At 44.5% G+C, this 26372-nt stretch overlaps 1 protein-coding gene across 1 annotated transcript in view; it reads left to right on the top strand.

Moving 5' to 3' along the window:
- The window catches only part of LOC138481013 (protein FAM162A-like), a 188786-nt gene extending 170795 nt beyond the window's left edge, over positions 1-17991 (top strand). Inside the window, exon 4 of the mRNA XM_069612860.1 lies at positions 17575-17991. Coding sequence (XP_069468961.1) covers positions 17575-17676 — 102 coding nt within the window. The 3' untranslated portion in view covers positions 17677-17991. The remainder of the gene's footprint in view (positions 1-17574) is intronic.
- Positions 17992-26372: the final 8381 nt, after the last annotated feature.

The raw sequence follows: 26372 nt of genomic DNA, 5'->3' as shown, positions 1-26372 counted from the left end.
TGAATTTGAGAGAGGCGAACCAAACACAACAGAAATAATTATAGCTTTTTTATATTAACAGCAATTTTCAAACAATTAATTTTCTGCAAAAAAAACCAGAACAATTATTCAGGAAGCAGCATTTTCCATGGGGTAGAGCTTTATACACAGGTATAATTCCACTCAATCCACACAATGACATTGTATTCCATACAGAAAAACAACAAAGGCACTGGTGCTTCTAGCTCCTGCAAAGCAATTGCATTATTTGACCACATTTAATAACTTCACTTCATTTAGATGCCTCATTTGTAAAAATAGAGGCTGTATCTAATAATTAAGGTGTCATAAGCATATCGTAACACAGGACACTAGTTGGGGCCACAAGATATCTTGGATCACTTATTGAATGCATGGGATGACCCATAAGAATTATCCAAGAGACAGTTCCGTACAAGGGATAACCTTTACCAACTATTCAAGGCACAGCTTTTTAACAAGGGATGTCCTTTAGGGGCAGTTTTTGCACAAGGGTTCACCCTTACTTTTTCAAGGAGCAGATTTCATATGAGGGATGGATGACCCTTAATATTTTGACGTGCTAATTCAGTGTGTACAAGGGATGTCCCTTAACAATCATTTAAGGAGCACCTTCCATCAAGAGATAACCCTTAACAATGTTTCAAGGAGTGACTTTTCTAGAAGGGATGACTCGTAACAAATGTTCATGGAGTAGATTTTTCTAGGAGCAGATTTTGTAGGAGAGAATGTCTCTTAATTTTTCATGGATTATTTTCATGAAAGTGATGGCACTTACTTGTTCATGGAGTGTCTTCCTTTTATACAAAGGATCTCCCTTAACAACTATTCAAGGAGCAGCTGTTGAACAGGGGATGTCTCTTAACAATTGTTTAAGGAGCAGCTTTTATATGAGAGATGAGCCTTAACAATTTTTCAAAGTGCAGTTTTTGCACAAGGGATGACCCTTAATATATCAGGTAGAAGCTTTGCTACAAGGGATGCCCTTCATTTTTTGAGGAGCACCTTTTATGCATACAATGAATGTTCCATAAGAATGTTTCAAGGAATCATTTCACTATAAGGGATTACCCTTAACACATTTTTAAGGGATGGATTTGTACAAGAAAAACCTACATTTTATGCATTTTTTTATTATGGGTTCATGGGTAAAACTGGCAAAAGACAACTTGGACATAAAACGACATTGGAGAAAACTACTGGAATGAACAAATATTGCCTCACTGAACATTCTTGAAACATAACATGTTTTGAGGATTTTTGTGTTTTATATTTTTTAAGGTTTTTTTCTTTTGTATTTTTTTCATTTTTTAGTTTTAGTGGAACTGGGAAAAGACATCTTGAACGCAAAACTTTAATTGAGGAAATCAATTGAAACCAAATACACAGCCCCACTCTGCTGCATTCTTCAAGCGGGCCTTGAAGATGTGCCACCCTAGAATCACTCATTTCGTATGGCATGTCACCAAAGGTCACAGGATGGCAAATGCTAGAAACCTGGGGAACATAATCCCAGGACACATGCTGTGAACTACTGCTGCACCCTAAGATCTTCCTTAGAGGGCATTGGTTGTTCTTGGCCCTGACAGAGGCTAGAAGATGAAGCTGCTGCAGATTCACCTGAAGAGAACCTAATAGCATGTTTCCTGTCCAGGGGTCAGAGCATCCCTGTTGGCCTCTGCCAATGCACACAATGACCATGCAAATGGTTCACGGCACCCGGTATGCCCTATGCCTGTCTTCAGCAGGCCTGCCTGGCAAAGCCGCAAAATGTTGACAAACCTCAGAATATGTTTACTGTGCAGAGCACAAATGACACTCCTGCTCTATCATGGGCTGTGGGGGCACTGCCTGAACTACAGGTGAGGGTTGAGGCACTGGTGTGTGTGTTAAAATGCACCTTATGTAGTCTACTTAAGTTTCTTCGGACATCTTTATTACAAGTTACATTAAGATGACTTGAACAGAACCACTGGGTCCCATCACCCAGGTTTAACTGACCTGGTCTAGAATCCACACACATCATTCAACACCAAACATTCCACATGACATCACCAGCTCTCACAAACAGGGACAAGCACTTTACAACATATCTCGTTCCTTTCCAATGGCAAAACACACATATTAAATACACCAACTACAAGCACTTCACAACACATCTCCTTCCTTTCCAATGACCACTAAGGCAAATATGCACCACCTACAAGCACTTCACTGCACCTACAATCACTTCACTACACCTACAAGCACTTCACTGCACCCACACTTCACTACACACATCTCCTTCCTTAAACCCACAACACAAATACACCCACACTTCATCCACACAGCAATCATTCACACCTGAAAGTGATGCATCTCATAAAGAAAAAAATGTTTGGGATGCTATCCCAACAATTTACCTCATCGGGACACTACCCCCACTCCATAATGGGACGCTATCCCTACTCCATTGTGGAACTCACCCACAAACACTCAGAGGTGCTACCTCCCTACACCATTGTGGCACTCACCCACAAGCACTCGAAGGCGCTGCCTCCCTACACCTTTGTGACACTCACCCACAAGCACTCGGGGGCACTACCTCCCTAACACCTTTGTGACACCTTTGTGACACTCACCCACAAACATACCAGAGGCGCTACCTCCCTACACCATTGTGGCACTCACCCACAAACCCTCGGAGGCGCTACCTCCCTACATCATTGTGGCGCTCACCCACAAGCACTCGGAGGTGCTACTCCCTATCTCCGTTGTGGCACTCACCCACAAACACTCAGAGGCGCTACCTCCCCACACCATTGTGGCACTCACCCACAAACACTGGAAGGCGCTACCTTCCACTATTTTGAAACGCCATCCTCACTTTTTGCTCCAACAATAGTCACACTGAGAGGACGCTATCCCCTCACTCGTAACCTGCTTGTGCTAGTGCAGTAACACATCTGCTCCTCAAAACAACCTTCAATATCTTCAACAAACACTTCATGTGTTGTCCTTTACATCCCAGCAGGTAACACGCACAATATAGCATAGCTACTTTAAATTGACCGAGGTAAAATTCTGCGCTATTTTGAGAAGCCCTGTTGAGATAAGGGCCGTTGAGGCTGTGAGGCTGATCTCGTGGATTTCTTTTGTGCTGTGTGGAAAAATCGAATTCTACTGCTAACACTACTATGTGCTCAAGCCACTCCCACATCTCCCAGCCTTCTATTTGAACTAATGCGATCGCGCCATTGGGCGCGTGCTATTGTGAGAAGCCCTGTTGAGATAAGGGCTGTTGAGGCTGTTTAGGGCTGTCGTGGGCAGGTGAGCACGAGTCTTTGTTACATGTGGTTGAATAACAGTCCATTATAATTCGGATATACTGTTTGCTGAATTTGTTTGGTGTTAGCATATCCTTGATTGCCTGAAATTGTTTGAAGCATAACTGAGCTGTTTAGTTGCAGTTTTCTGTTTCATTTATTAGTGCTCGCATGCTGCATCATTTATACACCCTAAAGTCTAATATGCCGTTGAAATTGGAAACACTCAAACTTGTGCAACGTTTAAAGCGCACGCCACTTAAGGAGAAACACATCAGTAGTAGACTGAAAAGTCTGGTTGCGGGAGTCTCGACCAAAGCGTACTCAGACATCCGCTCCTTTTATCCGGCGAGTGTAGGCACTGCACTTTTGGATGAAGCGGATAAGGATACTGTATTTGTTATAGAAACAAACGTTCCCCTACAGGGCGGCACACATACATCCACAACGGAGGGCTCTGTGTCTCCAACGCTTGTGTTGGAAACACATGGCCCCACTCAAACCTTGCTACTTCCGGAGCAAGTTGCGCCGGCAATGAGTTCAGGTTTTAGTTCACTGCCCCTTAAAACTGCAATTATTGGTCCGCGCATGGATTATTTAGCTGAGAGTGAGCCTCTAGTAACAAATAAAAATCTCATTGTGATACCTGATCGCGATTTATGCAGCCCTGTAAAAAATGTACCAGCTGTCAAAAATGTAGCAGCTGCTAACATTAACCACATATTAGTGAATGAGAGAAATTTTAAAGAAGGAACTGGTGACATCAATTCATCACATTATTCCACACTATCACAATCTCCAATTATGTTTCCAGCTACTGTTCCTATTTCCTCACCTTTGTCAATTACGTTCTCAAACCATTCACCACCAAGAGGATCTGATAAGAACAGATCCCTTCTGGTAACTCCAACGGTTGATGTGATCTTACAGCCTACCATAGTGGCCATGAATTTGGCACTTAATACGATGCTTAAACTATATGAGGTCATTGATGCGAAGTTGCAATCACATACAGCCACACCCCATACCATATCTAAAGAACAACTAGAGACTAATGTAATCCTACATAAGCTCTTTACACAACAACAAACATTGCAAGCAATCTCTGTCGACCGCCAAAAGTTGACTTAGTTACCCCCAATTGTGGCTTGCCCCAAACCGAGAGGAAATTACATGAATACAGTCAATCCACTCATACAAGCAAAGACCTGAACGAAGCAAGGGATTCACCAGCTGTAATTCAACTACTAGTGCCACCTAATCAGTTTATTACGGAAACTTCGAAAACACATGAAAAAAGGCTTGCTGATATGGAAAAACTAATGCTTCACTTTTTTTTCTGGTCCTGGAACTGATCACCAATCAAAAGACAATGGCCCTCATTACGACCCAGGCGGTAAGGGGTTTACGCCGGCGTAAACTTCGCCGACCCTTACCGCCTGAGTACGAGTTCCCGTAGCGCCATGGCGGATTTAACACCTGCTTTTAGCAGGTGTTAAAATCCATGGCGCTAAGGGACCTTGTTGTTAATTACGCCACCGTAATTTACGGTGGCGTAATTAACGCCTTCCCCACTCCCATTATGCCCTATGGGGCAAAAATGGGAATGGGGAAGGGTAAATGGGGATTGGGGACTTACCGCCCCGCCAAGGTTGGAATGGGGCGGTAAGTCCGCCAACCACCATGGCGGAGTTGGCAACTTAGCGCCATGGACCATGGTGCTAATAGCACCATGGTTCTCCGCCAAGGTCGTAATGAGGGCCAATGCAATTATGTCTGGTTCACAAGCTCAATCTGGTATACATCTTCAAGATGCAATGAGGTCGGAGAGAAGCCAGATTACATCCACTATAAGTGAGAAGGCAAAAACCAACTTTGAGAATAACACCAAATCAATGTCAAATGTTCGGCAATCTTCTAAACCTCCTCCCTCTCGTACACTAATAATACAGTGCAGACCTGACTTAAACCAGAGATATGGGGCCTCATTACACGGTAGGCGGTAGGGATTTAACGTTACCGGTAATGGAATACCGGTAACGTTAAATCCCCATGCGGATCACGACCCGGCTCACCGCTATTAGCGGCACCGCTAAGTAGGCTGCCATTAATAGCGGGCGGTCCGCGTGTGTGTGACCAACCATCCCGTAAATAGCGCCATGCCGCCAATAGCACACTATCACGAGTCAAGTGGCCATGCTAATAGCGGCATGGTAAAGCACCTAAAACCCCTTACCGCCATGGCGCTAATACCGCCATCGCGAACCACCCGTTAAGAGAACTGAGCAGTGTTCCCACCTGCCACAGGTGGAGAAAATCAGCACAGGTGGAGGCAATGGAGACTGTGGCAGCTCAAAAGGAGCACACCACACCCCTTCCCACACCCCTTCCCGCACCAAGATGATTCCAATATTGGCAGCATTACATGGCCTGGATGACCTCATTGCAGTGCAGCTGCAACAACAACAGGCAGCACAAAGGAGACGCAGGAGGAGGAGGAGGGCAAGACAGGCACAGCAAGCACCACCACGGCACCCAATCATACCACAGAGGCACCCACCAATCCCCAGGACCAGAGGCAGTCCATTTAACCTAACCCCTGAGCAGATACACACCCTGTACCATCTGGACAGGGCTACCATCACCAGCATCATGGACATGATCCACGACGACATTGTGAGCCTCGTAGACATCAGAACTGCCATCCCCCCGCTACTGAAGGTGGTGAGTGTGCTGCAGTTCCTGGCCACAGGCACCTACCAGCATACAGTGGGACAGATGCATGGCATCTCACAACCAGGATTCCCCCGCACACTGAACCAGGTACTCGATGCCCTCCTGAAGCATGCACCAGAATACATATCCATGCCACGGAGTGCCCAGGAGATTGCAAACACAAAAGTTGGCTCCTATTCACTGGCAGGCATCCCTAGTTGCATCGGGGCCATCGACTGTACCCATGTGGAATTGGTGGTCCCACATCACAATGAAGTAGTCTACCGAAACAGGAAGCAATTCCACTCTATCAATGTCCAAATGGTATGTGACGCCAACAAGATAATCACACATTGCTGTGCACGATTTCCCGGATCAACCCATGATTCCATGGTCCTGCAGAACTCAACTATCCCACGCTGCATGGAGCAACACACCGTACAATGTTCGTGGCTACTTGGTGAGTAGCAGGGCAAGTCCATGGCAATGTAACTGGGGGGGGAGAGATACGTACTCCAACTGGGTGTGAAGGGGGGGGAGAGATACGTACTCCAACTGGGTGTGAGGGGGGGAGAGATACGTACTCCAACTGGGTGTGAGGGGGGGAGAGATAAGTACTCCAACTGGTTGTGAAGAGGGGAGAGATAAGTACTCCAACTGGGTGTGAGGGGGGAGAGATACGTACTCCAACTGGGTGTGAAGGGGGGGAGATATGTACTCCAACTGGGTGTAGCCTGTCGTATGTGGGCAAAATGCATATACAGATGTATGGCAATGTCCATCTGGGAAGGCGGCAACGTACTTGAGATGAACCGACATGCAAGTATAGGGTACACAACACAGATGACATTCCAGGCCTAGTAACATTTAACATCCATCCACATACATATTGCACAACATTCCACGCCACAAAATACAACAATTCCACACATGCCATCAAGATTGCATCATGATTTAGTCCAGCACAACATCAACAATGCAATGTGCCCTATAATGCATGCAAAGGGATGACCACTAGCCATAGCATTTCCCCGCGCACCTATTCCACCACTGAAGAGATGCCTCTCTGCATGGCAACATCAATGTTGGAATGGCAGTACACCAGCAGTGTGGAAACATATCTGCCTGGGCCCAGGGACACCGAAGAACTCGCATCACCCAGGACATGTCAATTACTGTTTGAGGCATCAATGTGGCATGTCTACTTGCAGGGTCAACCTCCCCCTTACACGTTGCTGTCACCCAGACCATCTGCATGTATGCTGTCAATTGTGTACTTGAATCATAATGCAATATCAATTTGTGTGATATGAACAGGCTGCTCTTGAGGTGAACAGTAACAGGACCCCGTTCCTTCCCCCACACACGTGATGCGGGCTATCCCCTGAAGACCTAGCTCCTCACCCCTGTACGGAACCCACAGAACAGGCACGAGGAGGAATACAATCATGCACATACCCGTACCCGCATCGTGATCGAGCAGACTTTTGGCCTTTTGAAGTCACGGTTTAGGTGCATTAGCAGGTCTGGCGGTGCCCTCCTGTATGGACATGAGAAGGTGGGCAAGATCACCACGGTATGTGTCATGCTGTACAATATGTGTATCAGACGGAATGTGCCACTGCCCCCTGAGGTTGATATGGAAGCACCTGATGAGGATGATGATGGTGATGAAAACGGAGATGAAGGGGATGCAGGTCTCGCAAGAGGGGATGGCCAGGAGGGACGTGCTGTGAGACAGCATCTCATCCACCGAATATTCTGAGGAACATGTTTACGTACTGTCACATGGATATGGGTATCAATGCACTAGTGTATGTTTGGGAGCATGCAATGGACCCTGTTGCCAATAAAGTACACATACACAATGAAGATGTCCAAGCCTGGGTTATGATCATAAACCAGTGTATTGAGAAACAGAAAGGTGAAGAAGTGCAAGTAACAAAACATCCCACCACCCTACCCCCCACCCCCCACAACAGACCCATAACACCCTACCCCCCACCCCCCACAACAGACCCATAACACCCTACCCCCCACCCCCCACCAACAGTCCCTCATGTGTCTGGCATGTTTGCCCTGGCCAATGCACACAGATGAATCTCCATTGGCACCCTATTTGCCATTGTCTTTGGCAGCATCTTGGGGACAGTGAGTCATGCGCCTGGTGGTGCGTGTAGAACGCCTGAGGGGGCTTGTCTGTCTCGACCCCAAAGATGATGATGGGGCAGACTGGGCTGGCTGTGAAAAGTGGCGGTCCATGGTGTCGGCCATGCGGACAAGGACCTCCCTGAGCATCGCTATCTCATTGCATAGCCTGTCGGTGTTGGCATCCATTCTCTCAGTGGAGTGCCTCACCGTCTCCACAATGTTCTCCCTGAGTCGGGCAGCCTCCTCGACATGCTGGCCAACCAGCACAGTCAGCTCATGTTGTCGCTCCAGGATGGTGGTCAGTTGTGGGGTAGTGCTGGGTGACCGTGCACTGGATGCTGTGCCCTCTGATGCACCCACTGCAGCAGGTGAAGGTAACATGGGGGACATAATTGCTGGGTAGTTGTCTTCAACAGTCACATCAGACCCAGGGGTCTGGGTTGGGGCTGGCTCTAGGGTTCTAGGGGGGGCTTGGGGTGTGCATCACCATAGGCTCCACTAGGGTGTCCTCCGGATCGGATAGGGGGGCAGTGGCGGCTGCCTCACCAGCGGAGCTAGCCGCAGCTGATGGTGGGCCCTCGGTGGCAGGCATTGGTGCAAGTGGGTTCTCCACCAGTGGTGGGGCTGCAGTTTCTGGTGCAGCTACTACTGCCCTGGCAGTGGCACTGTGGTGATGTTTTCTGCCCGTCAGGTGTGGCCTTCCACCCTGGCCCCTGGATGTTGTTGGGGTGTCCTCCGGCTCCTGTGCCCTTGGCCTCTGGCATGTAGCTGGTGCCTGGGATGCATCAGTGGCATCCTCACCATTTGTATGTGAGCCTGTCAGGGACGAGAAGCGGGATGGCATTGGTTGCGTTTCAATTTACTTAATGCAGATTACGTAAATGATGCAGTTGTGGCCATTGGGACTAAGTAGTTGTGGATGCTGGTGATGTGCCAGTTCAGTGCCTCATCCATGCATGGTTGTGTTTGGAACTTGTCTCTGGTGATGTGTGCATGTGTGTGTGTTTGGGTCTGACACTGACTTGGTGAGGGATGGATGCATGTGTGGATGTGTGTCCATGCATGAGAGGAGTCTGTGCTCACATATGGGGGGCACAGTACATTCACATCGCATCCTGTCATGTGTACACTCACCTCCATCTGAAGTGGTACCCACGCCGAACTCCATGCTGCCCACTCCTTCAATGGATTCGACGGCAATCAGGTTGGAACATGTTTCCTCCCATTCCTTCATTCAGATAGGTGAACCATCTCCACCGGCACTGGCAATGCGATGGTTTTCAGCCAGGATGCCCCTCACCCGCAGTCTGAGGTCGTCCCACCTCTTCCTGCATTCGCGCACAGTGCGCGTGCTGGTGCCCACAGCACTGACTTTGACAGCTACCTCCTCCCAGATGGCTTTTTTTTTCAATAAGGTTGGCCGGCGCATGTCATTAGCAAACACTACGTCGGCATTCTCAGCCAGGGTCTGTGTTAGCATGTTTAGTTCCTTTGGTGTATATTTCTCTTTGCGCTGCCTGTCAGATGTTTTTTTTAGTGCCTTGGGCAGGATGTAGGTGTCCAAGATGATTTTGCACTGCTCACAACTCAAAACAGGTCCTGGGGGCATGGGATGGCAATGGATTGTGTTTTTAAAGATGGCCGCTGTGCTCTTTCCCGTTCCTGTGCGATGACGCTATTTCCAGTTCCGCAATTTAAAGGTCACCGCTAATAGCGGTGACCGCTATTTGCGTGTAGCACGAGGGTGGAGGTGCTATCTGCACTATCGTGGAAGCCGGTAAGGGACTTTTATGGGACTTTACCGGCATGGCGGTAGGGTCATTAACGGCATGGCGCTATGCTCGTGTACGCGTACTCATGATCGTGCGCTATTAGCGCCCTCTTGCGAGGGCGGACACGTTAATAGCGCCATGCCGCTAATTTGTGGATTTTACCGCACAACGTGTAATGAGGCCCATGATCTCAACAGGACCTCTGTCCTGAATATTCTAACTGAGGTCTTCTCTATGGAGGATACATCAACCACAGATATAGATCGGGTTGATTTTCTACATGAAAATGACTTGACGAGTGCTAGATTATGGATACAATCGGGGGCTATTTCAAATTTTATATGGCAGGCTAAGGATGACATCTATAGTTTGGGATTGAATCTTATGAAAATTATAGCATCATGGTGGACAAAGTCACAGGAACCTTGACACCAAACCTGCAACTTACAAATGGAAACATCAATAAAAAAGATAATGTACAGCCTCTAACTAGAGCTTATCAAAGTCAAGTGAATCCCCAACAATGATGTACTGAGACTTCTTAGCCACTAAGAACAGATTCCAGTTTGTCATTATCTCTTTTATCTTGGAATACCAGAGGACATACCATCTCTTTAATAACATTTCGAGTGGTTTAGATGATTGTGATATAGTAGCATTGCAGGAGACTAGGTTAGGCACTTCTCCTGTGTGGGACAACCACTCAATACTGTAAGTTTGAGTGGCCATAAGTTCTGCAAAAGGTCGACCAATGGCGGGACTACTTCTGGCAGTTAAAAACTCTAGTGGTCTAACTTTAACTAATTGGGCAATTCCAAGTCCTTTTATTCAACTGGTTAAAATTGTAGTGTCATCATACACCATTGTGCAGCCACCCCCCTCCCTCCTTCTCTGCCTTTCCCCTTTTCTCTGCAGACAAGGTTTCTCGACAAGTCCAATCTATGAAAGTCCCATCGAAACAGGTTCATCCCTGTTCCTCCAAAACTATCAAGGACAATATTGACTCCCTGGCTCCTGCCCTGGCTGATTTCTGCAATCACTCCTTCACCACTGGAGTCTTCCCATCCCCCCTGAAGCACTCCCTTGTGCACCTTTGTCTTAAGAAACCCTCTCTGCTGACCCCTCCTGCCCAGCTAACTAGCGCCCAATCTCCATCACTCCCTTCCTGGGCAAGCTCCTGGAGAAACTGGCCATCTCCCATCTCAATCTCCACACCGAATCTGTTGGTTGTCTTCATGACCATCAGTCTGGATTCTGGGCTGCCAGAAGCACAGAAACTGCTCTCCTGATCATCTGTGAAGACCTGCTCTCCACCCTTGACTCCAACACCCCCGTATGTCCTCATCTTGCTGGATCTCTCTTCTGCCTTTGACACTGTCAACCATGCCACCCTGCTCAACCGTCTCCGTGATAACCTGGGTATCACTGGACAGGCTCTGGAGTGGCTGATTTCTTTCCCCTCCAACCGACCCTCCCAGGTCCAACTTGGGTCCTTCCTCTCAGATATCTTTTTCTCTACCTGTGGTGTCCCCCAGGGATCTAACCTCTCTCCTTGGCTGTTCAACCAATACCTGGCACTCCTTGCCCACCTCATCACCGCTCTCTGCCCCAATTTTCAGTGCTATGCAGATGATACCCAGCTCATTTTCAGGCTACCCTCTCTGACTGTCTGCCTGCTATCCAGGAGTGGTGTGCCTCCAATGACCTCTGCCTTAAAGCCAGTAAGACTGAGATTCTAGTCATCAGCACACCCACTCCCTCCTTCCCTGCAGCTCGCTGGCTGACCTCTCTTGGCCCTCTTCCTGCTACCACCTGTAAAGCTAAAAACCTTGGGATCATCTTTGACTCCACACTCTCCTTGTCTCCTCACTTCTCTGACATCTCTAAGAAGTCACACTACCAGCTGCACCTCCTCAGAGGTATTCTTCCTTTCCTCTCCTTCCACCAGAAGCTCACCGTCTCCAGAGCCCTGGTTCTCGCTAGGCTGGACTATTGCAACAGCCTCTATCTAAAGCTGCCCGCGTCTACTCTCCACCCTCTGCAACTTATCCAAAACAGGACTGCGAGACTTGTACTTGGCCTCAAGCCCAGGGATCGTATCTATCCAGGACTGAAATCTCTGCACCGGCTCCCAGTGGCTGCAAGGATTAAGTTCAAAACCCTATGCATTGTCTACAAGGCCTTCTGGGGCATGGAGCCGCAATACCTTCAAATCTCTCTTCCCAAATACCTTCCTTCCCGGGCTCTTCACTCATCTGCCTCCAACTCCCTCAGGGTCAGTTGCTTCTCCAAGCAACGAGTTTGTGGTCGATCTCTCTCTTCGGCAGGGGCCTCCCTCTGGAACAGCCTTCCTGCCTCCTTGAAACTTGAGGAGAACCATCTCTGGTTCCGGAAACACTTCACAACCTTCCTGTTTGCTTCTGCTTTCTCTGGCTCTCTCCCCTGCTGAAATTCCTGGCTGAAACTGCACTGGTTACCTGGCCACCCTTTCTGATCTTGGGGCCAGGCCCCGCCTTTTGCACACCTGCCCTACCTCCCTGGCAACCCCCGAACCTAGGGACTGTTTTCTGTATTCCTACAGTCCCCCTACCAGCACTTACGTCTGCTCTTACCTTGCACTTGCCACCATCTTGCCGCTTTTATTTATCTTATTTATTCTTCTATCCCGTGTACTGCACTTTCCCCTCTCCCTTCCTCCAGGCACTTTTCCCTTTATTCCTACCCATGCACTTGCGTGATCTGAATGACACCTGGCCTAGTAGGATCGTTGTCTGCCTTCACACTGTTTCCCCTCCCTTGCCTCGTCACGCCTTGAAACACTTGTGTATTGGCGCGTTATAAATGCCATATCATATCATATCATATCATTGCACTGGTAAATATATAATGGAATAATTTGGCAATCACTGAGGATTTAATTTTTGAATCAATGAATTCTATTATGGATTTGATTGTGGTCGACATGTCTATTACATCTATATTCATTGTGGGTGATCTTAATCTACATGATTTATCTTATATAAAATCATCGCACAATGAAACTGAACACAGATGGTCTGAATTCATGGCAGATAGACAAATGTTACTTCTAAATGGTTCAGTTGAAGGAGATCTACCTGCTCAGTCAACTTGGCAAAGGCATTCACAACATGCAACTTTGGACTATATATATGTAGATCGAAATATGTTGTAGATAAATTTAGCATTCGAAAACAACATGAAAGTGACCATGGGCAGCTGATCATGTCCTGGCAATGGAGCTTATCCAACACTCTGCGGACATTAGATAATATGAGTGGCCAATTCCAGATCAATAGTGGACAAAACCGCTTAATCTGGAATGACGATAAGTTACAATGTTTCCACGAAAAATTGGCAATAAATATGTCCAGCGAAAATAGGACCGGTGTCAGAAACTGTGACTATGTATCAATATTACATCTATTTGTTGAGGTAAAAGAAAGAGTGACAAACCTATTTTCCGTCACAAACATTAATATGACCCTGAAGTTAGATTGAGGAAAACTCTTCTAAGAAAAGAAATAAGGAGTCTTACAACTGACAAACCACATAATCATTCAGCTCTAATTAAAGCACTTAAAGGTAACTACCAACATTGGATTAGATCTCGTAAAGCCCTGTTGTTTCAACAGGATAGTGAAATGTTGCTCCATGCTCTTGCTTCCAAAAACTCTCAAGCAATCTGGCACTTGTTGAACGGAGCTTCTTTAACGCCACAATCATCCCTTCAGATGAATGCTGTACCAGAGTTGGTTTGGATAAATCATTTTTCAGGGCTATATGCCACCAAAGATGAAAGTCCATACACAACCACACATGCCAGATTGTCCAAGGATTTGTTGGTTTTTAATATACATGACATAAAATTCTTCATAACTAAGTTGAGTGCTTCGAGGGCCTCGGGACTCGATGGTCTCTCCAATGTCACTCTGAAGGCACAACCTGATGTGTGGGCACAAATACTTTTCCTAATATATTGCGAAGTTTGTAATACAAACCGAATTCCATCTAGCTATCAGAAATTTATAATAGTACCTATTTTTGAAAAAGGTAATAGACAATTACCCTCCAGCTACAGAATGATTGCTTTGCTGGATATTCCGGCAAAAATATTTTCGCGAATTATATTGAGACAACTCACCTTGTGGATTAACAACAACACCTTGTTTCATCCACATCAGACGGGTTTTATTCCAGGAATGGGTACTTCCATTAATCTCATCTCGACATGTTTTACTCTCCCTTATAACACAGTTACATACAGACACCACTATACAGATACGACTAACAACAGATGGCAAATTGTCATTGCCCGTCCTGACGTATCGTGGACTGAAACAAGGATGTGTCCTTGCTTCTACTATTTTCAATTTCTTTATTGCAGATATGGGAGCAGTATTTGCATCTGAACAATCTGACCCTCCGAAACTTGGTGCCTCACCACTTCCGTGGTTATTTTACGTGGATGATTTACTTTTACTGTCCAAAACGCCGATTGGGTTACAGAAACTTCTCACTGCCCTTCAAAAATATGCTATTAAAAACCATTTAGAAATCCTCATTGAAAAAACCAAGATCCTATGTTGTTTCCCGAACTCACGGAGCAAAACTCAAAAATGTAAATGGCAATTAAATGGTAACATACTTGAGGTCGTTGACCAGTACAAATATTTGGGTATAAACATTAACAACAATATTATAGATCTACCATATGTCAGATCCATAGAAACAAAAATGCAAACAGCAGCTTCTAAGCTAAGATTATTCAGGTGAAAATGGGGAAATTCACTATCTCTGCCATAATTACATTCTATCTACAAAAGACCTCGGCAGTTACACTCCATGGGTCTAATACCAAAGCACTTAGGACTGACCAATTTTGGTCAAGAATTGAGGGCATTTATTGGAAAAGAGTCCTTGGCCTGCCCAATATCTTGCCAATGCCGATATTAAGATATGAATTAGGTCTGCCGTCATTATTTGTGATGTATTCATGGCGAGTTCTAAATCTCTGCAGAAAGTTGTCCATGGCCTCTCATGCAGAGTTGCTAATAAACAAAATAGCTATGTACATGCTAACATCGCATCATACTTTTCCACGTACGTGGAGGGAATTGGTGCAACATGTAATGGACGCTGCAAATATCACAATGGAACTAGTAGTATCTAACCCTACAAAAGCAAAAACTAAGCTATGGGAAACCGATTGGATTCACACAATAGAACAGTGCAATCGGTAGACATCTTTCAAGGAGATTCCATTTGAATTTAAAAAAATCGGGACTACCGAGCCCTATCTTCTAAAATTCCCTTCTGTTAATCTGAGACGAACATTTTTGCGATTTCGGCTGAATATATGTAACACCAAACAAACACAGGCCTGTAGAAGGCTAATATCAAACTCTGAGAACTATCGTCGATTTTGCTGCGTCCAAAATCAGAAAGAGACTATGCAACATTTATGTACGGAATGTTCTGCTTTAACATTGAAACGTATATTGTATTTTAGAATAATGAACAATATAGATCACTGACATCTAATGATTTATGGACAAAGCTGTATCACACTCGCCTCACTAAGGTCATGGTAGCGATTTCGAAATTCATTATTCATATTTGCATTGAGACATAATACATTTGTTGGGGAGCGATTTGCTATTTTTCTCCATTTTATTAACAGTTGTAAATAATGATTAGACTTGTTGCATGTTGTACATTTCAATTTTCTTTTGTACATCACTATTTTTAGCAATTTGCGGTACCGTAATTAGCACCTTCCCCATTCCCATTATGCCCTATGGGGGCAAAAATGGGAATGGGGAAGAGCCTTGGTGAATGGGGAATTACCGCCCCCGCTCACCTTGGAGGAGGGCGGTAATTCCGCCATCCACCAAGGCGGACATGGTAAAATACCGGCGGCAACCATGGCGCTATTAGCGCCATGGGTACCGCCTACCGTGTAATGAGGCCCAATCTCTTTCTCTCCCTCTGTCTCTTGCACTTAAGACAGGCTCTCACTTCCTCCCTAACTCTCAGGCACAACCACGCAGGAAGCAGGAAGCAGGAAGTATGTCAAGCAGAGACCTTTTAAAACCTCAAACTGATTTGAAACTATTTAAGCCAATAGGCTCGAATTAGCTTAATTTGTGTGAATTCCCCAGTTTCCAGTACCACCATTGGAAGGTGGATGGAAGGATTTGAGTGGCGAAGGCGTGCTTTCCAGCTGTCATAAATAATATCTATCATTGTGGGAGCAATGTGTGCATCAGCGTCAGTGCGAGGGTTTCCAAAACGTCACTTTTCTGATTTAGTACATTTTTGTTGAGTCTTCGAAATCAGTAAATGAGAAAAGTGGTATTGTAGGGGGGAAAACCTAGCTTATACAGCAACATTGTGTGTAGAAATGTTAAAGATATCTCTCAGGTGCTGTATTGTAACTCCTTCTTTACAAGCAAAAGTGGAGTTGCCCAAGAAGAATGCCCTCTCAGTGTCTGCCCTGAATTTGCCAAGGCCGTTGTGAGATTAGAAATCAGGCGCGTGCAAGAAATGAGCCACCACATTCGTTCTTTCACAGAATATGGTGCTTTTAAGAAAAGTGTTGTGCCTCCACTGTGCAACGCTTTTGTAATTTTACACGGACTTCTGAATTGGGCCCTCACATGTTTGGCTGAAAGAAGGAATAGGCTTGTGTGGTTGCTGCAAACTCTGTGGCTCATGATAAACACACATTGTTCTAACGAGCAAATTGCTGGCATTTAGATTCTCATAAAATGCACTTCTTTTCCAATGACTTATGCCCACGTAAAGCCTGTCATCTGACAAGGAAAGAAGAAAAAGGTCAGCATTCAACATGAAGCAGATGGATAATGTTAACCGTTTGGTGAAACTGCTTCAATATGCTGAAAAAAAGGGAAGAATACATGAAATGTGTGCAGGGCCTTAATAGACCCATTTGCCACCCTCTATTTATATTCTGCATATTGCACCTTTCATATGTGCAATGTTTCCATAGAAAAAGCCACTAACAAAGAAACCTTTTGATTATTTGAAGCACCCTGGAATCGGTTCTCTATGCGAGTGTGCCGCATATACATTGTGATTCTGATAATTTAACAATCATCCCTCACAGCTGCGTGCAACATGGACTCTTGTGTGACAGAACGAAGGTCCCGGAGAAGGTGGGGGACCGTACGAGGCGGTATTGTCCGCAGCTGAGAGCGACAATGCAGTTAGCACCTGGCAGCAGAATCAAAATGACACTGTCTTATTATTTTAACAACTCTGAAATGGCCGCTCCAGACGAGGAGATCTCGAAAGAATTGTGACTGTGGTCGTTTAAATATGCCTCTTTCTGCCCACTGAGAGGCAGGCAGTCGATGTAATAGGTCAAATAGAATGGACCATCAATGCGACATCACTGACTGACTGAACCACTCTCTCGCCTCTGAATATTGATTTAAAGGGTTTCTATAAAGACAGATCACCGTGTAAAGTGTCCACCTGTGAAAGAAAGTTGGGATGGAAAGGGCAGTATGTCAACGTTAAAAGGCAATCAGACAGGTGTTAACCAGTGCCTTAAACTGTTTCCACAGGCTGTCAGGAAAGAGAACACTTTGGTGAAGCGGAACCTGGAAAGGAAGGCTAAATGGAGAGCTGAGAAAGAACTAGAAGTAGAGAGTCTGAAGGAACAATGAAGATCACAATCACGTCTCTCCTAGCAGCCATGTCTCAATGACCATGATGTCTTGCTTACAGTAGTGCATTTATCATTCGTCTCTTTCTTGCTGATGGAACTTGTCTGTGGAAATATGTGTATGTGTACAACAATGAACTTGTCACAGTGATGCACGTTTGGAATGCTGTCATCTGTGTATCAAAATGCACATTTCTGACCCTCTGAGTGCAAACTAAAATGTCTTACATTGGGTGTGTTCATTTTTTTTTACAATCCTTAAACATGTCTGTAAGCAAGGTAGTTTAAACATTAAATGGTATTATTTGAAAAACAATCTTCTTAACTGAGCCAGGATAAAGTTGTTAATGTGTTTATAAATACTGTCCTATTTTTCTATTATTTTAAAATGTGTACATTGTGTACATAGGTATACATTTGAATCTGCACAATATGTCTGCAACTTTAATTTCTAACACATGTTTTCCTATACCTGACAGCTTATTCTGTACTGCCCTCTGACCTATTACCACGTATTTCTCTTCCCTAATATCTTTGAAAACTTGCCTCTTCATTCTCACGTTCACCCTCTTCTAATTTTCTGGTGTGTCCTATTTCGATCAGTGCCAAGAAAACCATCATACACTGTGCTTTAAAAATTAAATAAATGCATACAAACCTATACATCCATGTAGTGGAGCAAAAAACAATGCCAACCAGATGCAAATATCTGTATGCATATTCAGTATACTCACTCCTATTTACACGCTCACCCTCATTCAAACTATCACACAGACACACACACATATACATTCACACAAACATGCAGCCACAGAGACACATGTTTTATGTACACCTTGACCTGCTTGTGTGCCCTTTTCTCTACCACTTACTTGGTTGTAGAGGCTCCATCGCAGGCAGTGATGGCTACACGAAAAATGAGCAATCAGGTGTTTCCCTTCATCCCTCCTTCTAATTGTATCTAAATCTGGCCAAGGGAGAAGGCAGTATGTTGACCACATTCAAGCCATTAGTCAGACAGCGACAAGAAAGACTGCAGATACCTTCATTGAGTTCAAAGGGCTTCCATTCCCAGTTCCCATTGAAAACAATGAAGGCCTTGGCATCACCATCACAGGCCTTCTGTTCTCCCCAAAGCCCTACACAATGCTGCACGTGCAGAGTCTGGGCAGCCGATTGTACTGACCTATGTCTGTGCCATATACTTTGTAAGGTGGCGGGGTCTGCACTTGAAAGGACTCTACATCTTTCTAGATTCTCTTCAAAGAAAAATCCTTGACTCTTTTCCCAACTCCATTTGTATTTTGGAGTGAGTGAAAGACACAGCCTCCATAATGCAAATGATTACAATGATTAGCTGGGCCTGTAGAGTCACAAAAATTGTCTGGGCACAGAATAGCTGCCCATTAGGAGGAAACACACCTGCTCTCTATCGGATATGAATATGAATTAACTCATTGCAAAAAAAGGCAGCACTCTGTTTAGTCTAAAGTAGCATGTAATTCTCTTAAAAAAGATGCATTATTGTACTGATCATAGGCTTTATTTGTTTTTGATTTTCATCTGCAATGTCAATACCTTTGATGATGTCAGGTTAAAACTCCATCGCTTTCGCAGTACATATCTCTTTCTGCTGTGCCATCTCATGTGATGGCAATCTTCAGACTAGTGACATCCCTTCTCTACTCTTTGTATGTTTTGAATTCCCATCACTGTCTGATCTTTGTCACTGAATATACAGTTAATATGGGCAGGTTAACTAAGATCACACATCTTTTGAATACTGCAGTGCGTATTTGTGTATAGGCACGTTACAAATACCATATCATATCATATCTATATTCAAATTGCACTCGTACACCTCATGCAGTATGCAATTTCCAAAATAGATGACATGTTCACTGCAATTTTAGTTCTTCCCTTCACCAAATTGCACTCCTGTATAACCATCATCTATTAAAGGGTTTTCAGAATGTTATTTCTAGGAGACACAGTACAACCCTTTCTGGACATGATGGTAAGTAACACCTTTGGGAAACTTAGTGCAAATTCCTTATCACTGCTTAGTTTAATTTACAATATTGATCTTAATCCAGATTTACAAACAATAAGAATCATTTACATGTCAGGATTGCAGGTCTAGAAAAGCAAGGTAATTAAGAACATTGGAACAATTGACAACAAATTGTAATACTTTGATGACATTGGGTAATATGTATTATGACGAATCTAACAATCTCGCCCCTTTCATGTGGGAATAAAAGTTTCTTATATGAGGGAAATAAGACATTGTCATGAAAGTCCCCGAATATGTACCTGCGTTTTACTTTATAAACAGGTGCCCGTCACCCAAATGACAATTACTTTGATGACGAAGAGCGGGAAAGGACTCAGGTGGATAATATTGAAACAACTGAGATGAGGGGGCCTGATGTGGATGAAGGAGGAAGCGACGAGAACTGGGATGAGCACTCTAGGCATCTAAAATTACCAAGTTTGGCCTTGTACAAGAGAGAGAGAGAGACGATGCCAAACATCGAGCAGTAGTAGCAGTAGTGGTGTTGGTAGCAGCAGTCGTAGAAGTGGACTAACGTGGAGAGACAGTAGACAGAAAGAGCAGACTGGAAAAAGCAACAAGAGGTGCTGTTGGAAAACCCAGAACGTACACAGACGTCCCACGGCCATTGGAGGAGCGACAATATACAATGAAGATCAGAAAAGGAAGCCGGCATGAGACTTTTAATAGATGGTGTCACCGTCAACGTGAGACAGCATACAAAGACGTCCCAGGTCCCGGAAAAGCAGAGTCCGATTAGAATCCTACCTTCAAGCCATGTAATTCAAAATTAAAATGCTTACCTGTAACAGAGGACTCTGGGTACAGGAGCGACTGCTGGCGAGCCTGTGGGGGCAAAAGAGACCTCGAAGGGGGCTGCTGGTGGGAGAAATTCCCTAACTAACCCCTAGGAGACTACCTGGACAGTGACAGACAACACTGGGCAGGAGAGTAAAAGCAAGTCTGCCAAACGCACGGCAAGGTTATTAATGTGGGATCACGGCAACCTAGAGAGTTGTCAGCAACCTCCTTGTGATTCTAGTGAGGGGAAAGGAAGAAAGGATTACTTTGCAGGTGGAAAAACCAAGTGAAGCCTTAAAGCAGAGGAGTACTAATGCTTGCTGGAAGTAATCAATAAAACCCACTTAGGAGAACATGCCTGCAAAACAAAATGATGATGTCCACGTGTCGAATCATCTTTGTCGTCATAGAACTTGGTTGGGAATAAAACCAAGGGAAGCTATTTAAAAGAAAATAAACAAAAGATGAAGTTGAGAAGCCTGACTGGTAATCTAAGTGTAATACAAATGAAGGAAAAGAAATACAGACCTCGGCATGAGAGTATACCAAGGATCTGAATTAGAAAGAACCCACGCGGAAGAACCTATGCAAATTAAAGGTTCAGACATATCTTGGCAGGAGAGTAAACCAAGACTGTAAAACCAACCTAAAGCTATGCTAAAAGGGAAAAGCCAATACCCAAGAAGGTTTAGAGGGAACTTTCTTTTGGAACTTTTATTTAGAACTAGCTGGGGTACCCGGCATTGCCTGTGTCCTGATTGAGTTGTTTCTCATGTGCCATGGAGGATGTTGCTCTTGTCCTCTTGTTGGAAAGTCTTGCTTCAGTATTCTCTGGTGTCTCGTGCCCTGGAGGATGGCGCTTTTGTCCTCATGTCAGCAAGTGTTGCTTCAGTTTGCTCTGGCATACTCATTTGCCCTGGAGGAAGTTGCTCTTGTCCTCTGGTTGGCAAGACGTGCTGCTGTTTGTTGTTGTGTTTCAGAAGCTCTTGATATTGATTCTTGCTTTGCATCAGATGGAGCTTTTCCAAATGATGTTTGTTTTTTGTGCGTCTTGTTTCAGTCACTCAATGGCTTCAGCACATTTGAGAAAATGTCCAAAAAAGATTGATTGGTTGTGCTCTCTTCTCAGGAATTAACTTAAGTAAACTGTATCCTTGCCATTTCCCATATTTGGAGTGGCGTGATAAACATTTTTTTTATTACCTTTAAAAATTCTTTAATAAACACTTTCCAACTGTATACAGTAGTAATACATTTCAAAGGAATAAACAACACATCAAACATTTTGCTTCAGACACTTTTACAAATGTTGCCTCCTTCTAGTACCTACTGTAGTGAATTCGGGGTGAACATCAGTAAATGAGTAATCCATGCAAAATTTGGTAGCAGTGGGTTCAACAATGTGGATTTGTATAACCGGACAAACATACCCACAAACATACATTCAGTTTTATATATTAGATTATAAACCTTCAGAGGAGCAGCCAAAAGAGTTTGCCCCTTTTGCATCTTTTTGTAGAATTCAGACTTTAAGGGTCAGGCTAGGTTTTGGACACAGGGCATAGATTATTATTTTGGGACATTCTGACATTGATTGTTCAATAGTTCGTTTTGTTGAGGCAGGGAAACCCCTCATAGTATTAGGACTAGTGAGGCATTTTCCAAACCCCATTATTATTTGAATAAAAGTGTTTGGGCAAAAAATACACCACCTGTGTCAGTCTCCTATGTCTGACTCCTCAAGGTATGTATAGGAACTGTGAAGATATCACATACCGGGTGCAAGAGCATGAATTTAGAAGTCTGTGGGGGCTGTGGCCACTGTCTCCTCCAAGACGGATTTGGGGGATTGCCTATGGTCCCCAAACCATTCCTAGCTTTGTGCATTATGACTCCCACCGTCACTATGGTCCTCCATAACAAGGGGCTTGCAGTGAGAAGGGGAACGAGTAGGGGGGTTCACGAGGCTACCTACTCAGGGCTCCACAATGTATGGTTTACCTTAACTTCAGTCTGCACGATAGAGGTGGGACAGTTATTGAATGCTTAGAAAATGTGTCTTGCCACAGAAAGTGCAAGCGTACTGTTACCCTCCAAAGGCAGGAGATCAATGGGATAGGATGATGGACCAGCAGCATACTTGGCCTGCACAACACAGGAGTCTTTATCTATGGGCGATGTCCATCGTACCCCAAAATGTCAGGTAACCTTTTCTGCCCCTCATTCTATGGCAATGGCCCACATACCAAGTTAGAACATTTGAGGACATTGCAGTTTTCACACATCCCAGATAAAGGTCCTTCACTAAATTGGTGCACTGCTGCCCAATCCGGAACACCTTTAAAAAATCCAAGGAGAGCATAAAAGAAAGGGCAAGCCTAATGGGACTGTAGAGGCTGCAGAGGATTTGAAGAGAAGCAAGTGAAGATGATGGTGGAGAGGAGAGAAGTGAGAGGTTGGAAAAAAGGGAGAGAAAAGGAAGAAGTGGAAAAGGACTGTATAATGCAGGAGGGAATGCCTGAAGGAGGTGAAATACTGAAAGAGAAAGCCGGAAGAAGAGGAAGAGGTGGAACATCCAAAGAGAAAGAAGACAAGAAGGGGAGTTGAAACCTCTAAGGAGAAAGACGGGGTGTAAAGGAGAATGTGAAACATCTACAGAGAGAATACTGAGGGAAGGAAGAAGGGAAGCATCTAAAGAGAGGGGAAGGATACAGTGTGAAAGAAAAACATCTAAGGAATGACAGAAGGAGAAGGAGAAACCAATTAAAAGATGGGATGGAGAGGAGATGGAGAAGAGGTATCTACCCATAAAAACAGCAGATCAGAGGTAGAAGCAACGACTTAGTGGAGAATGAAAGAGAGATGGCTAAGGAAGAGCTTGTCGAAGCAAGGCCGTGGCATGAGATGGAAGAGGCCTGGCTGGAAAGCAAAGAAGGGGAGGAGTAGGAATATTGAAGGTATGAGAGAGGGGAGGGAAAGGAATAAGAGGGGACAGAGAGAGACACCCAAGAGAACCTGAATACAATGTGAAATTGAGAGAAGTGACTCAGGACCTACATTAATTAAAACACTGTAAGACAAGTGCCAGAGACCTACTTCTAAGTGGAATGACAGGCACCAGAGAAAGTGCCAGAGTGACGAGGATATTTGAAAATTGGAAGTGTGATCCCTCGTCTATCCTACAGTTAAAAAGGCACAATCCTAAGGCACCAATTGCTGGGGAAGCTAGATGTCATTTGTGATGCTTGACCCCGTTATGTGACCTAAGGTACCAGTGTGGCGACTGAGGCTCTATTCATAAAGAGAGTAAGGCCCTGGCCAGGCACAAACCAGATAGTTATATATTTTCTGACCTCACCATTGATGGCGCAGTTAACCTTAATACATTTGTAGACAAAAATACAATTGATTAAAAAATTGCACATTGGTTTTAAGATTTTGAACACAGGATGGGAAAAGAGGAAAGAGGTTTGGGGCACTGCTACCTGAAAGGTTACACAGCTCTCAGGATTTATGAAAGAAAGGTATGGCAAGAATTAAAATGCCTTAGAGAAGAGGAATGTCTTACGTTTTATCATAAAGAGTAAAAGAGCAACATTTTTTGAATACTCACTCTGGGTCCCATCAATGTATAGGAACCACTGAAGCACCAGCTGCTTGAAAATCTAGGCGGTGCACTTTTTAGACTAGTTGACTATCTAAGTGATCTAGTAGGTATATATATTTTAAAATGTTCTTTGAGGTACAGGGGAACGGAACTAAAGATGGTTTTGTGAATTAGTGTAAGTAACTTGAAGTTGATTTTAGAATTTACGTGGAGCCAGTGTAGACTTCTTTTAGTAATATAGTCCCATTTATGAGCGTTTTTAATGATACGGGCTGGGCATTTTTAAGCCTCTGTAAGCCCTGAATAGCCAGTTTGTTTAAACTGGCAAACAGGTGTTAGGAACCAGGGATGAGACGCAGACACAGAGAGCTCATAGTTTTGGCTATAAACCTTTATAAACCTTTATTCAAAATAAAAAGGGGTTGGAAAATGCCTCACTGTCCCTATTCTAGGCAATTCTTCCCTACCTAAACTAAAATTAAGGATCTGTCCATTGTCAGGATGTCCAAAGCAAAAATGTCCTGTGTCCAGAATACTATTCTGGCCCTCACATTCTAAAAGAAACTCTAAGGTGAACAGGATAATGTCTTTGGCCTTGAAAGTGCACAAATGTTCAAAAAGGAAAACAACATAACTCGAACACAAAGGTTCCCAATGAATACAGTTCACAGTTCCAGGGGATTTCTCCCTTGCCCATGTTTTCTCTACACAATATTATAAACTCTGAAGGGTATGAGTCTTCCTTGGAATTCTCTGATTAACAAAAACAATGTGTATATTGAACAACTTGGCCATTAGTTTCATTTCCATAGGTTGCCTAGTGTACTCCCCAGCCAGATTTCTTCTCCTCTTTAATGTAAAATAAGTTTCTTTACAATCTTGCCAACTTGACTTTGTCCGGTATACTCTCCTGACAGGGCTTTCTCATGTGCTTCACTTATTATACGTGCAAACTTAACTTGAATTATTTTACACACTTGTAAACTTGTATGTGCCTGGTATACTCTCCTGCCAGGGCTTTACACATGTGAAAACTGATATTTTTCTTACATTCATTCTATTAGTCTTGTTCTGATAATATCAGGTTTCATTTCCCCCTCATTTGTTCTAGTTTCCTTTATCCTTCTTTGTCAGCATTGCCAAAGTGCCCCATTGTCCCAGTTCCCCACTGGAGGACTTACCTGCTTCTCAAGGCATTTGTCAGTTTATCTGCAGTGAACGGGAAGCATCATGGTGTCCCGTCTCTAACTCGCAGACTCACCGGCTTCGTCCGGTGGCTTCCACATCCTTTTCAGCACCTGCTTGCCTCCTGCACATCTCTCTGTCTTCGAGTGGCATTGAGGCTTCTCCCAGGTGTCCGTGGCCACAAGGAAGTCTCTTCTCTCTTTCCTCCTGCAGTCTCAACAAGATGAACCTGCTCTCGCTATCCTCTGTCTTCTACCTCCTCCCTGAGCTGGCTGGCTCCATGGACTTCTTGGCTTGGCGGTACCTCAGTCAACACAGAGAGGGCAACACTTCCCCAAGCAGCGTCTCTCCCCTGGCAGCTGGTTAGCATTTTTAAATGCCCCAGCACCTATTATGCTCTCACAACCACTAAAGTGCATCTTGTGCTTCTCACCTTTGCTGATCCTCATTACTCCATTCAGCTTTCTCGTAGCAGTATTTTCACATGCATGGAAATGGCAGTCAGTTCTTGGTAACTTATGTATAGAACATAGGAATGTATTTTCAGTAGCTTCCAAGGGTGGTTGAAGGGGGCCATAACAATATGCTATTAAGATATGGGGAATGGAAGGAGCCTGCCTAAACAGAAATAGGGAATACCATGTCTCATCTGTTGATGTCAACACAGGTCACCTCCACCCATGTGATCCTCCCTCATATATCCACCCCAGGGTCTGCATCAGGTAGCAGCTGCTGTCCCCTGGCCACATGGGGACAGGTCACCACCGGGAAAGAAGTGATGACATCATCAGATTCATCACATACCCCTCCCATAACGTTATGGCTTCCTGCCCAAAGGCTCTTTTCCTTGCTTTGATCTGAGATTTCCCTCGGGAAGCGAGATTCTTCCTCAAACTAAGTTTCCCACCTCCATGTAGGGTTTTCAAGTGCAAACCCTTCTTCTTCCCAATAAAGAAGGGTATAAGTAAAGGAGGAGTTATTTGACTATTTCGGGAGGGTCTAAAACCTAGGAAAGTCGGTACCAATTATAATTTGATATTCTTGACTA

Source organism: Ambystoma mexicanum, chromosome 5p (assembly GCF_040938575.1).
Source record: "Ambystoma mexicanum isolate Mex_15411 chromosome 5p, UKY_AmexF1_1, whole genome shotgun sequence".
In the NCBI taxonomy this organism is placed as follows: domain Eukaryota; kingdom Metazoa; phylum Chordata; class Amphibia; order Caudata; family Ambystomatidae; genus Ambystoma; species Ambystoma mexicanum.
Note: the sequence above shows the minus strand (reverse complement) of the source record. Positions and strands in the feature narration are given on the sequence as shown.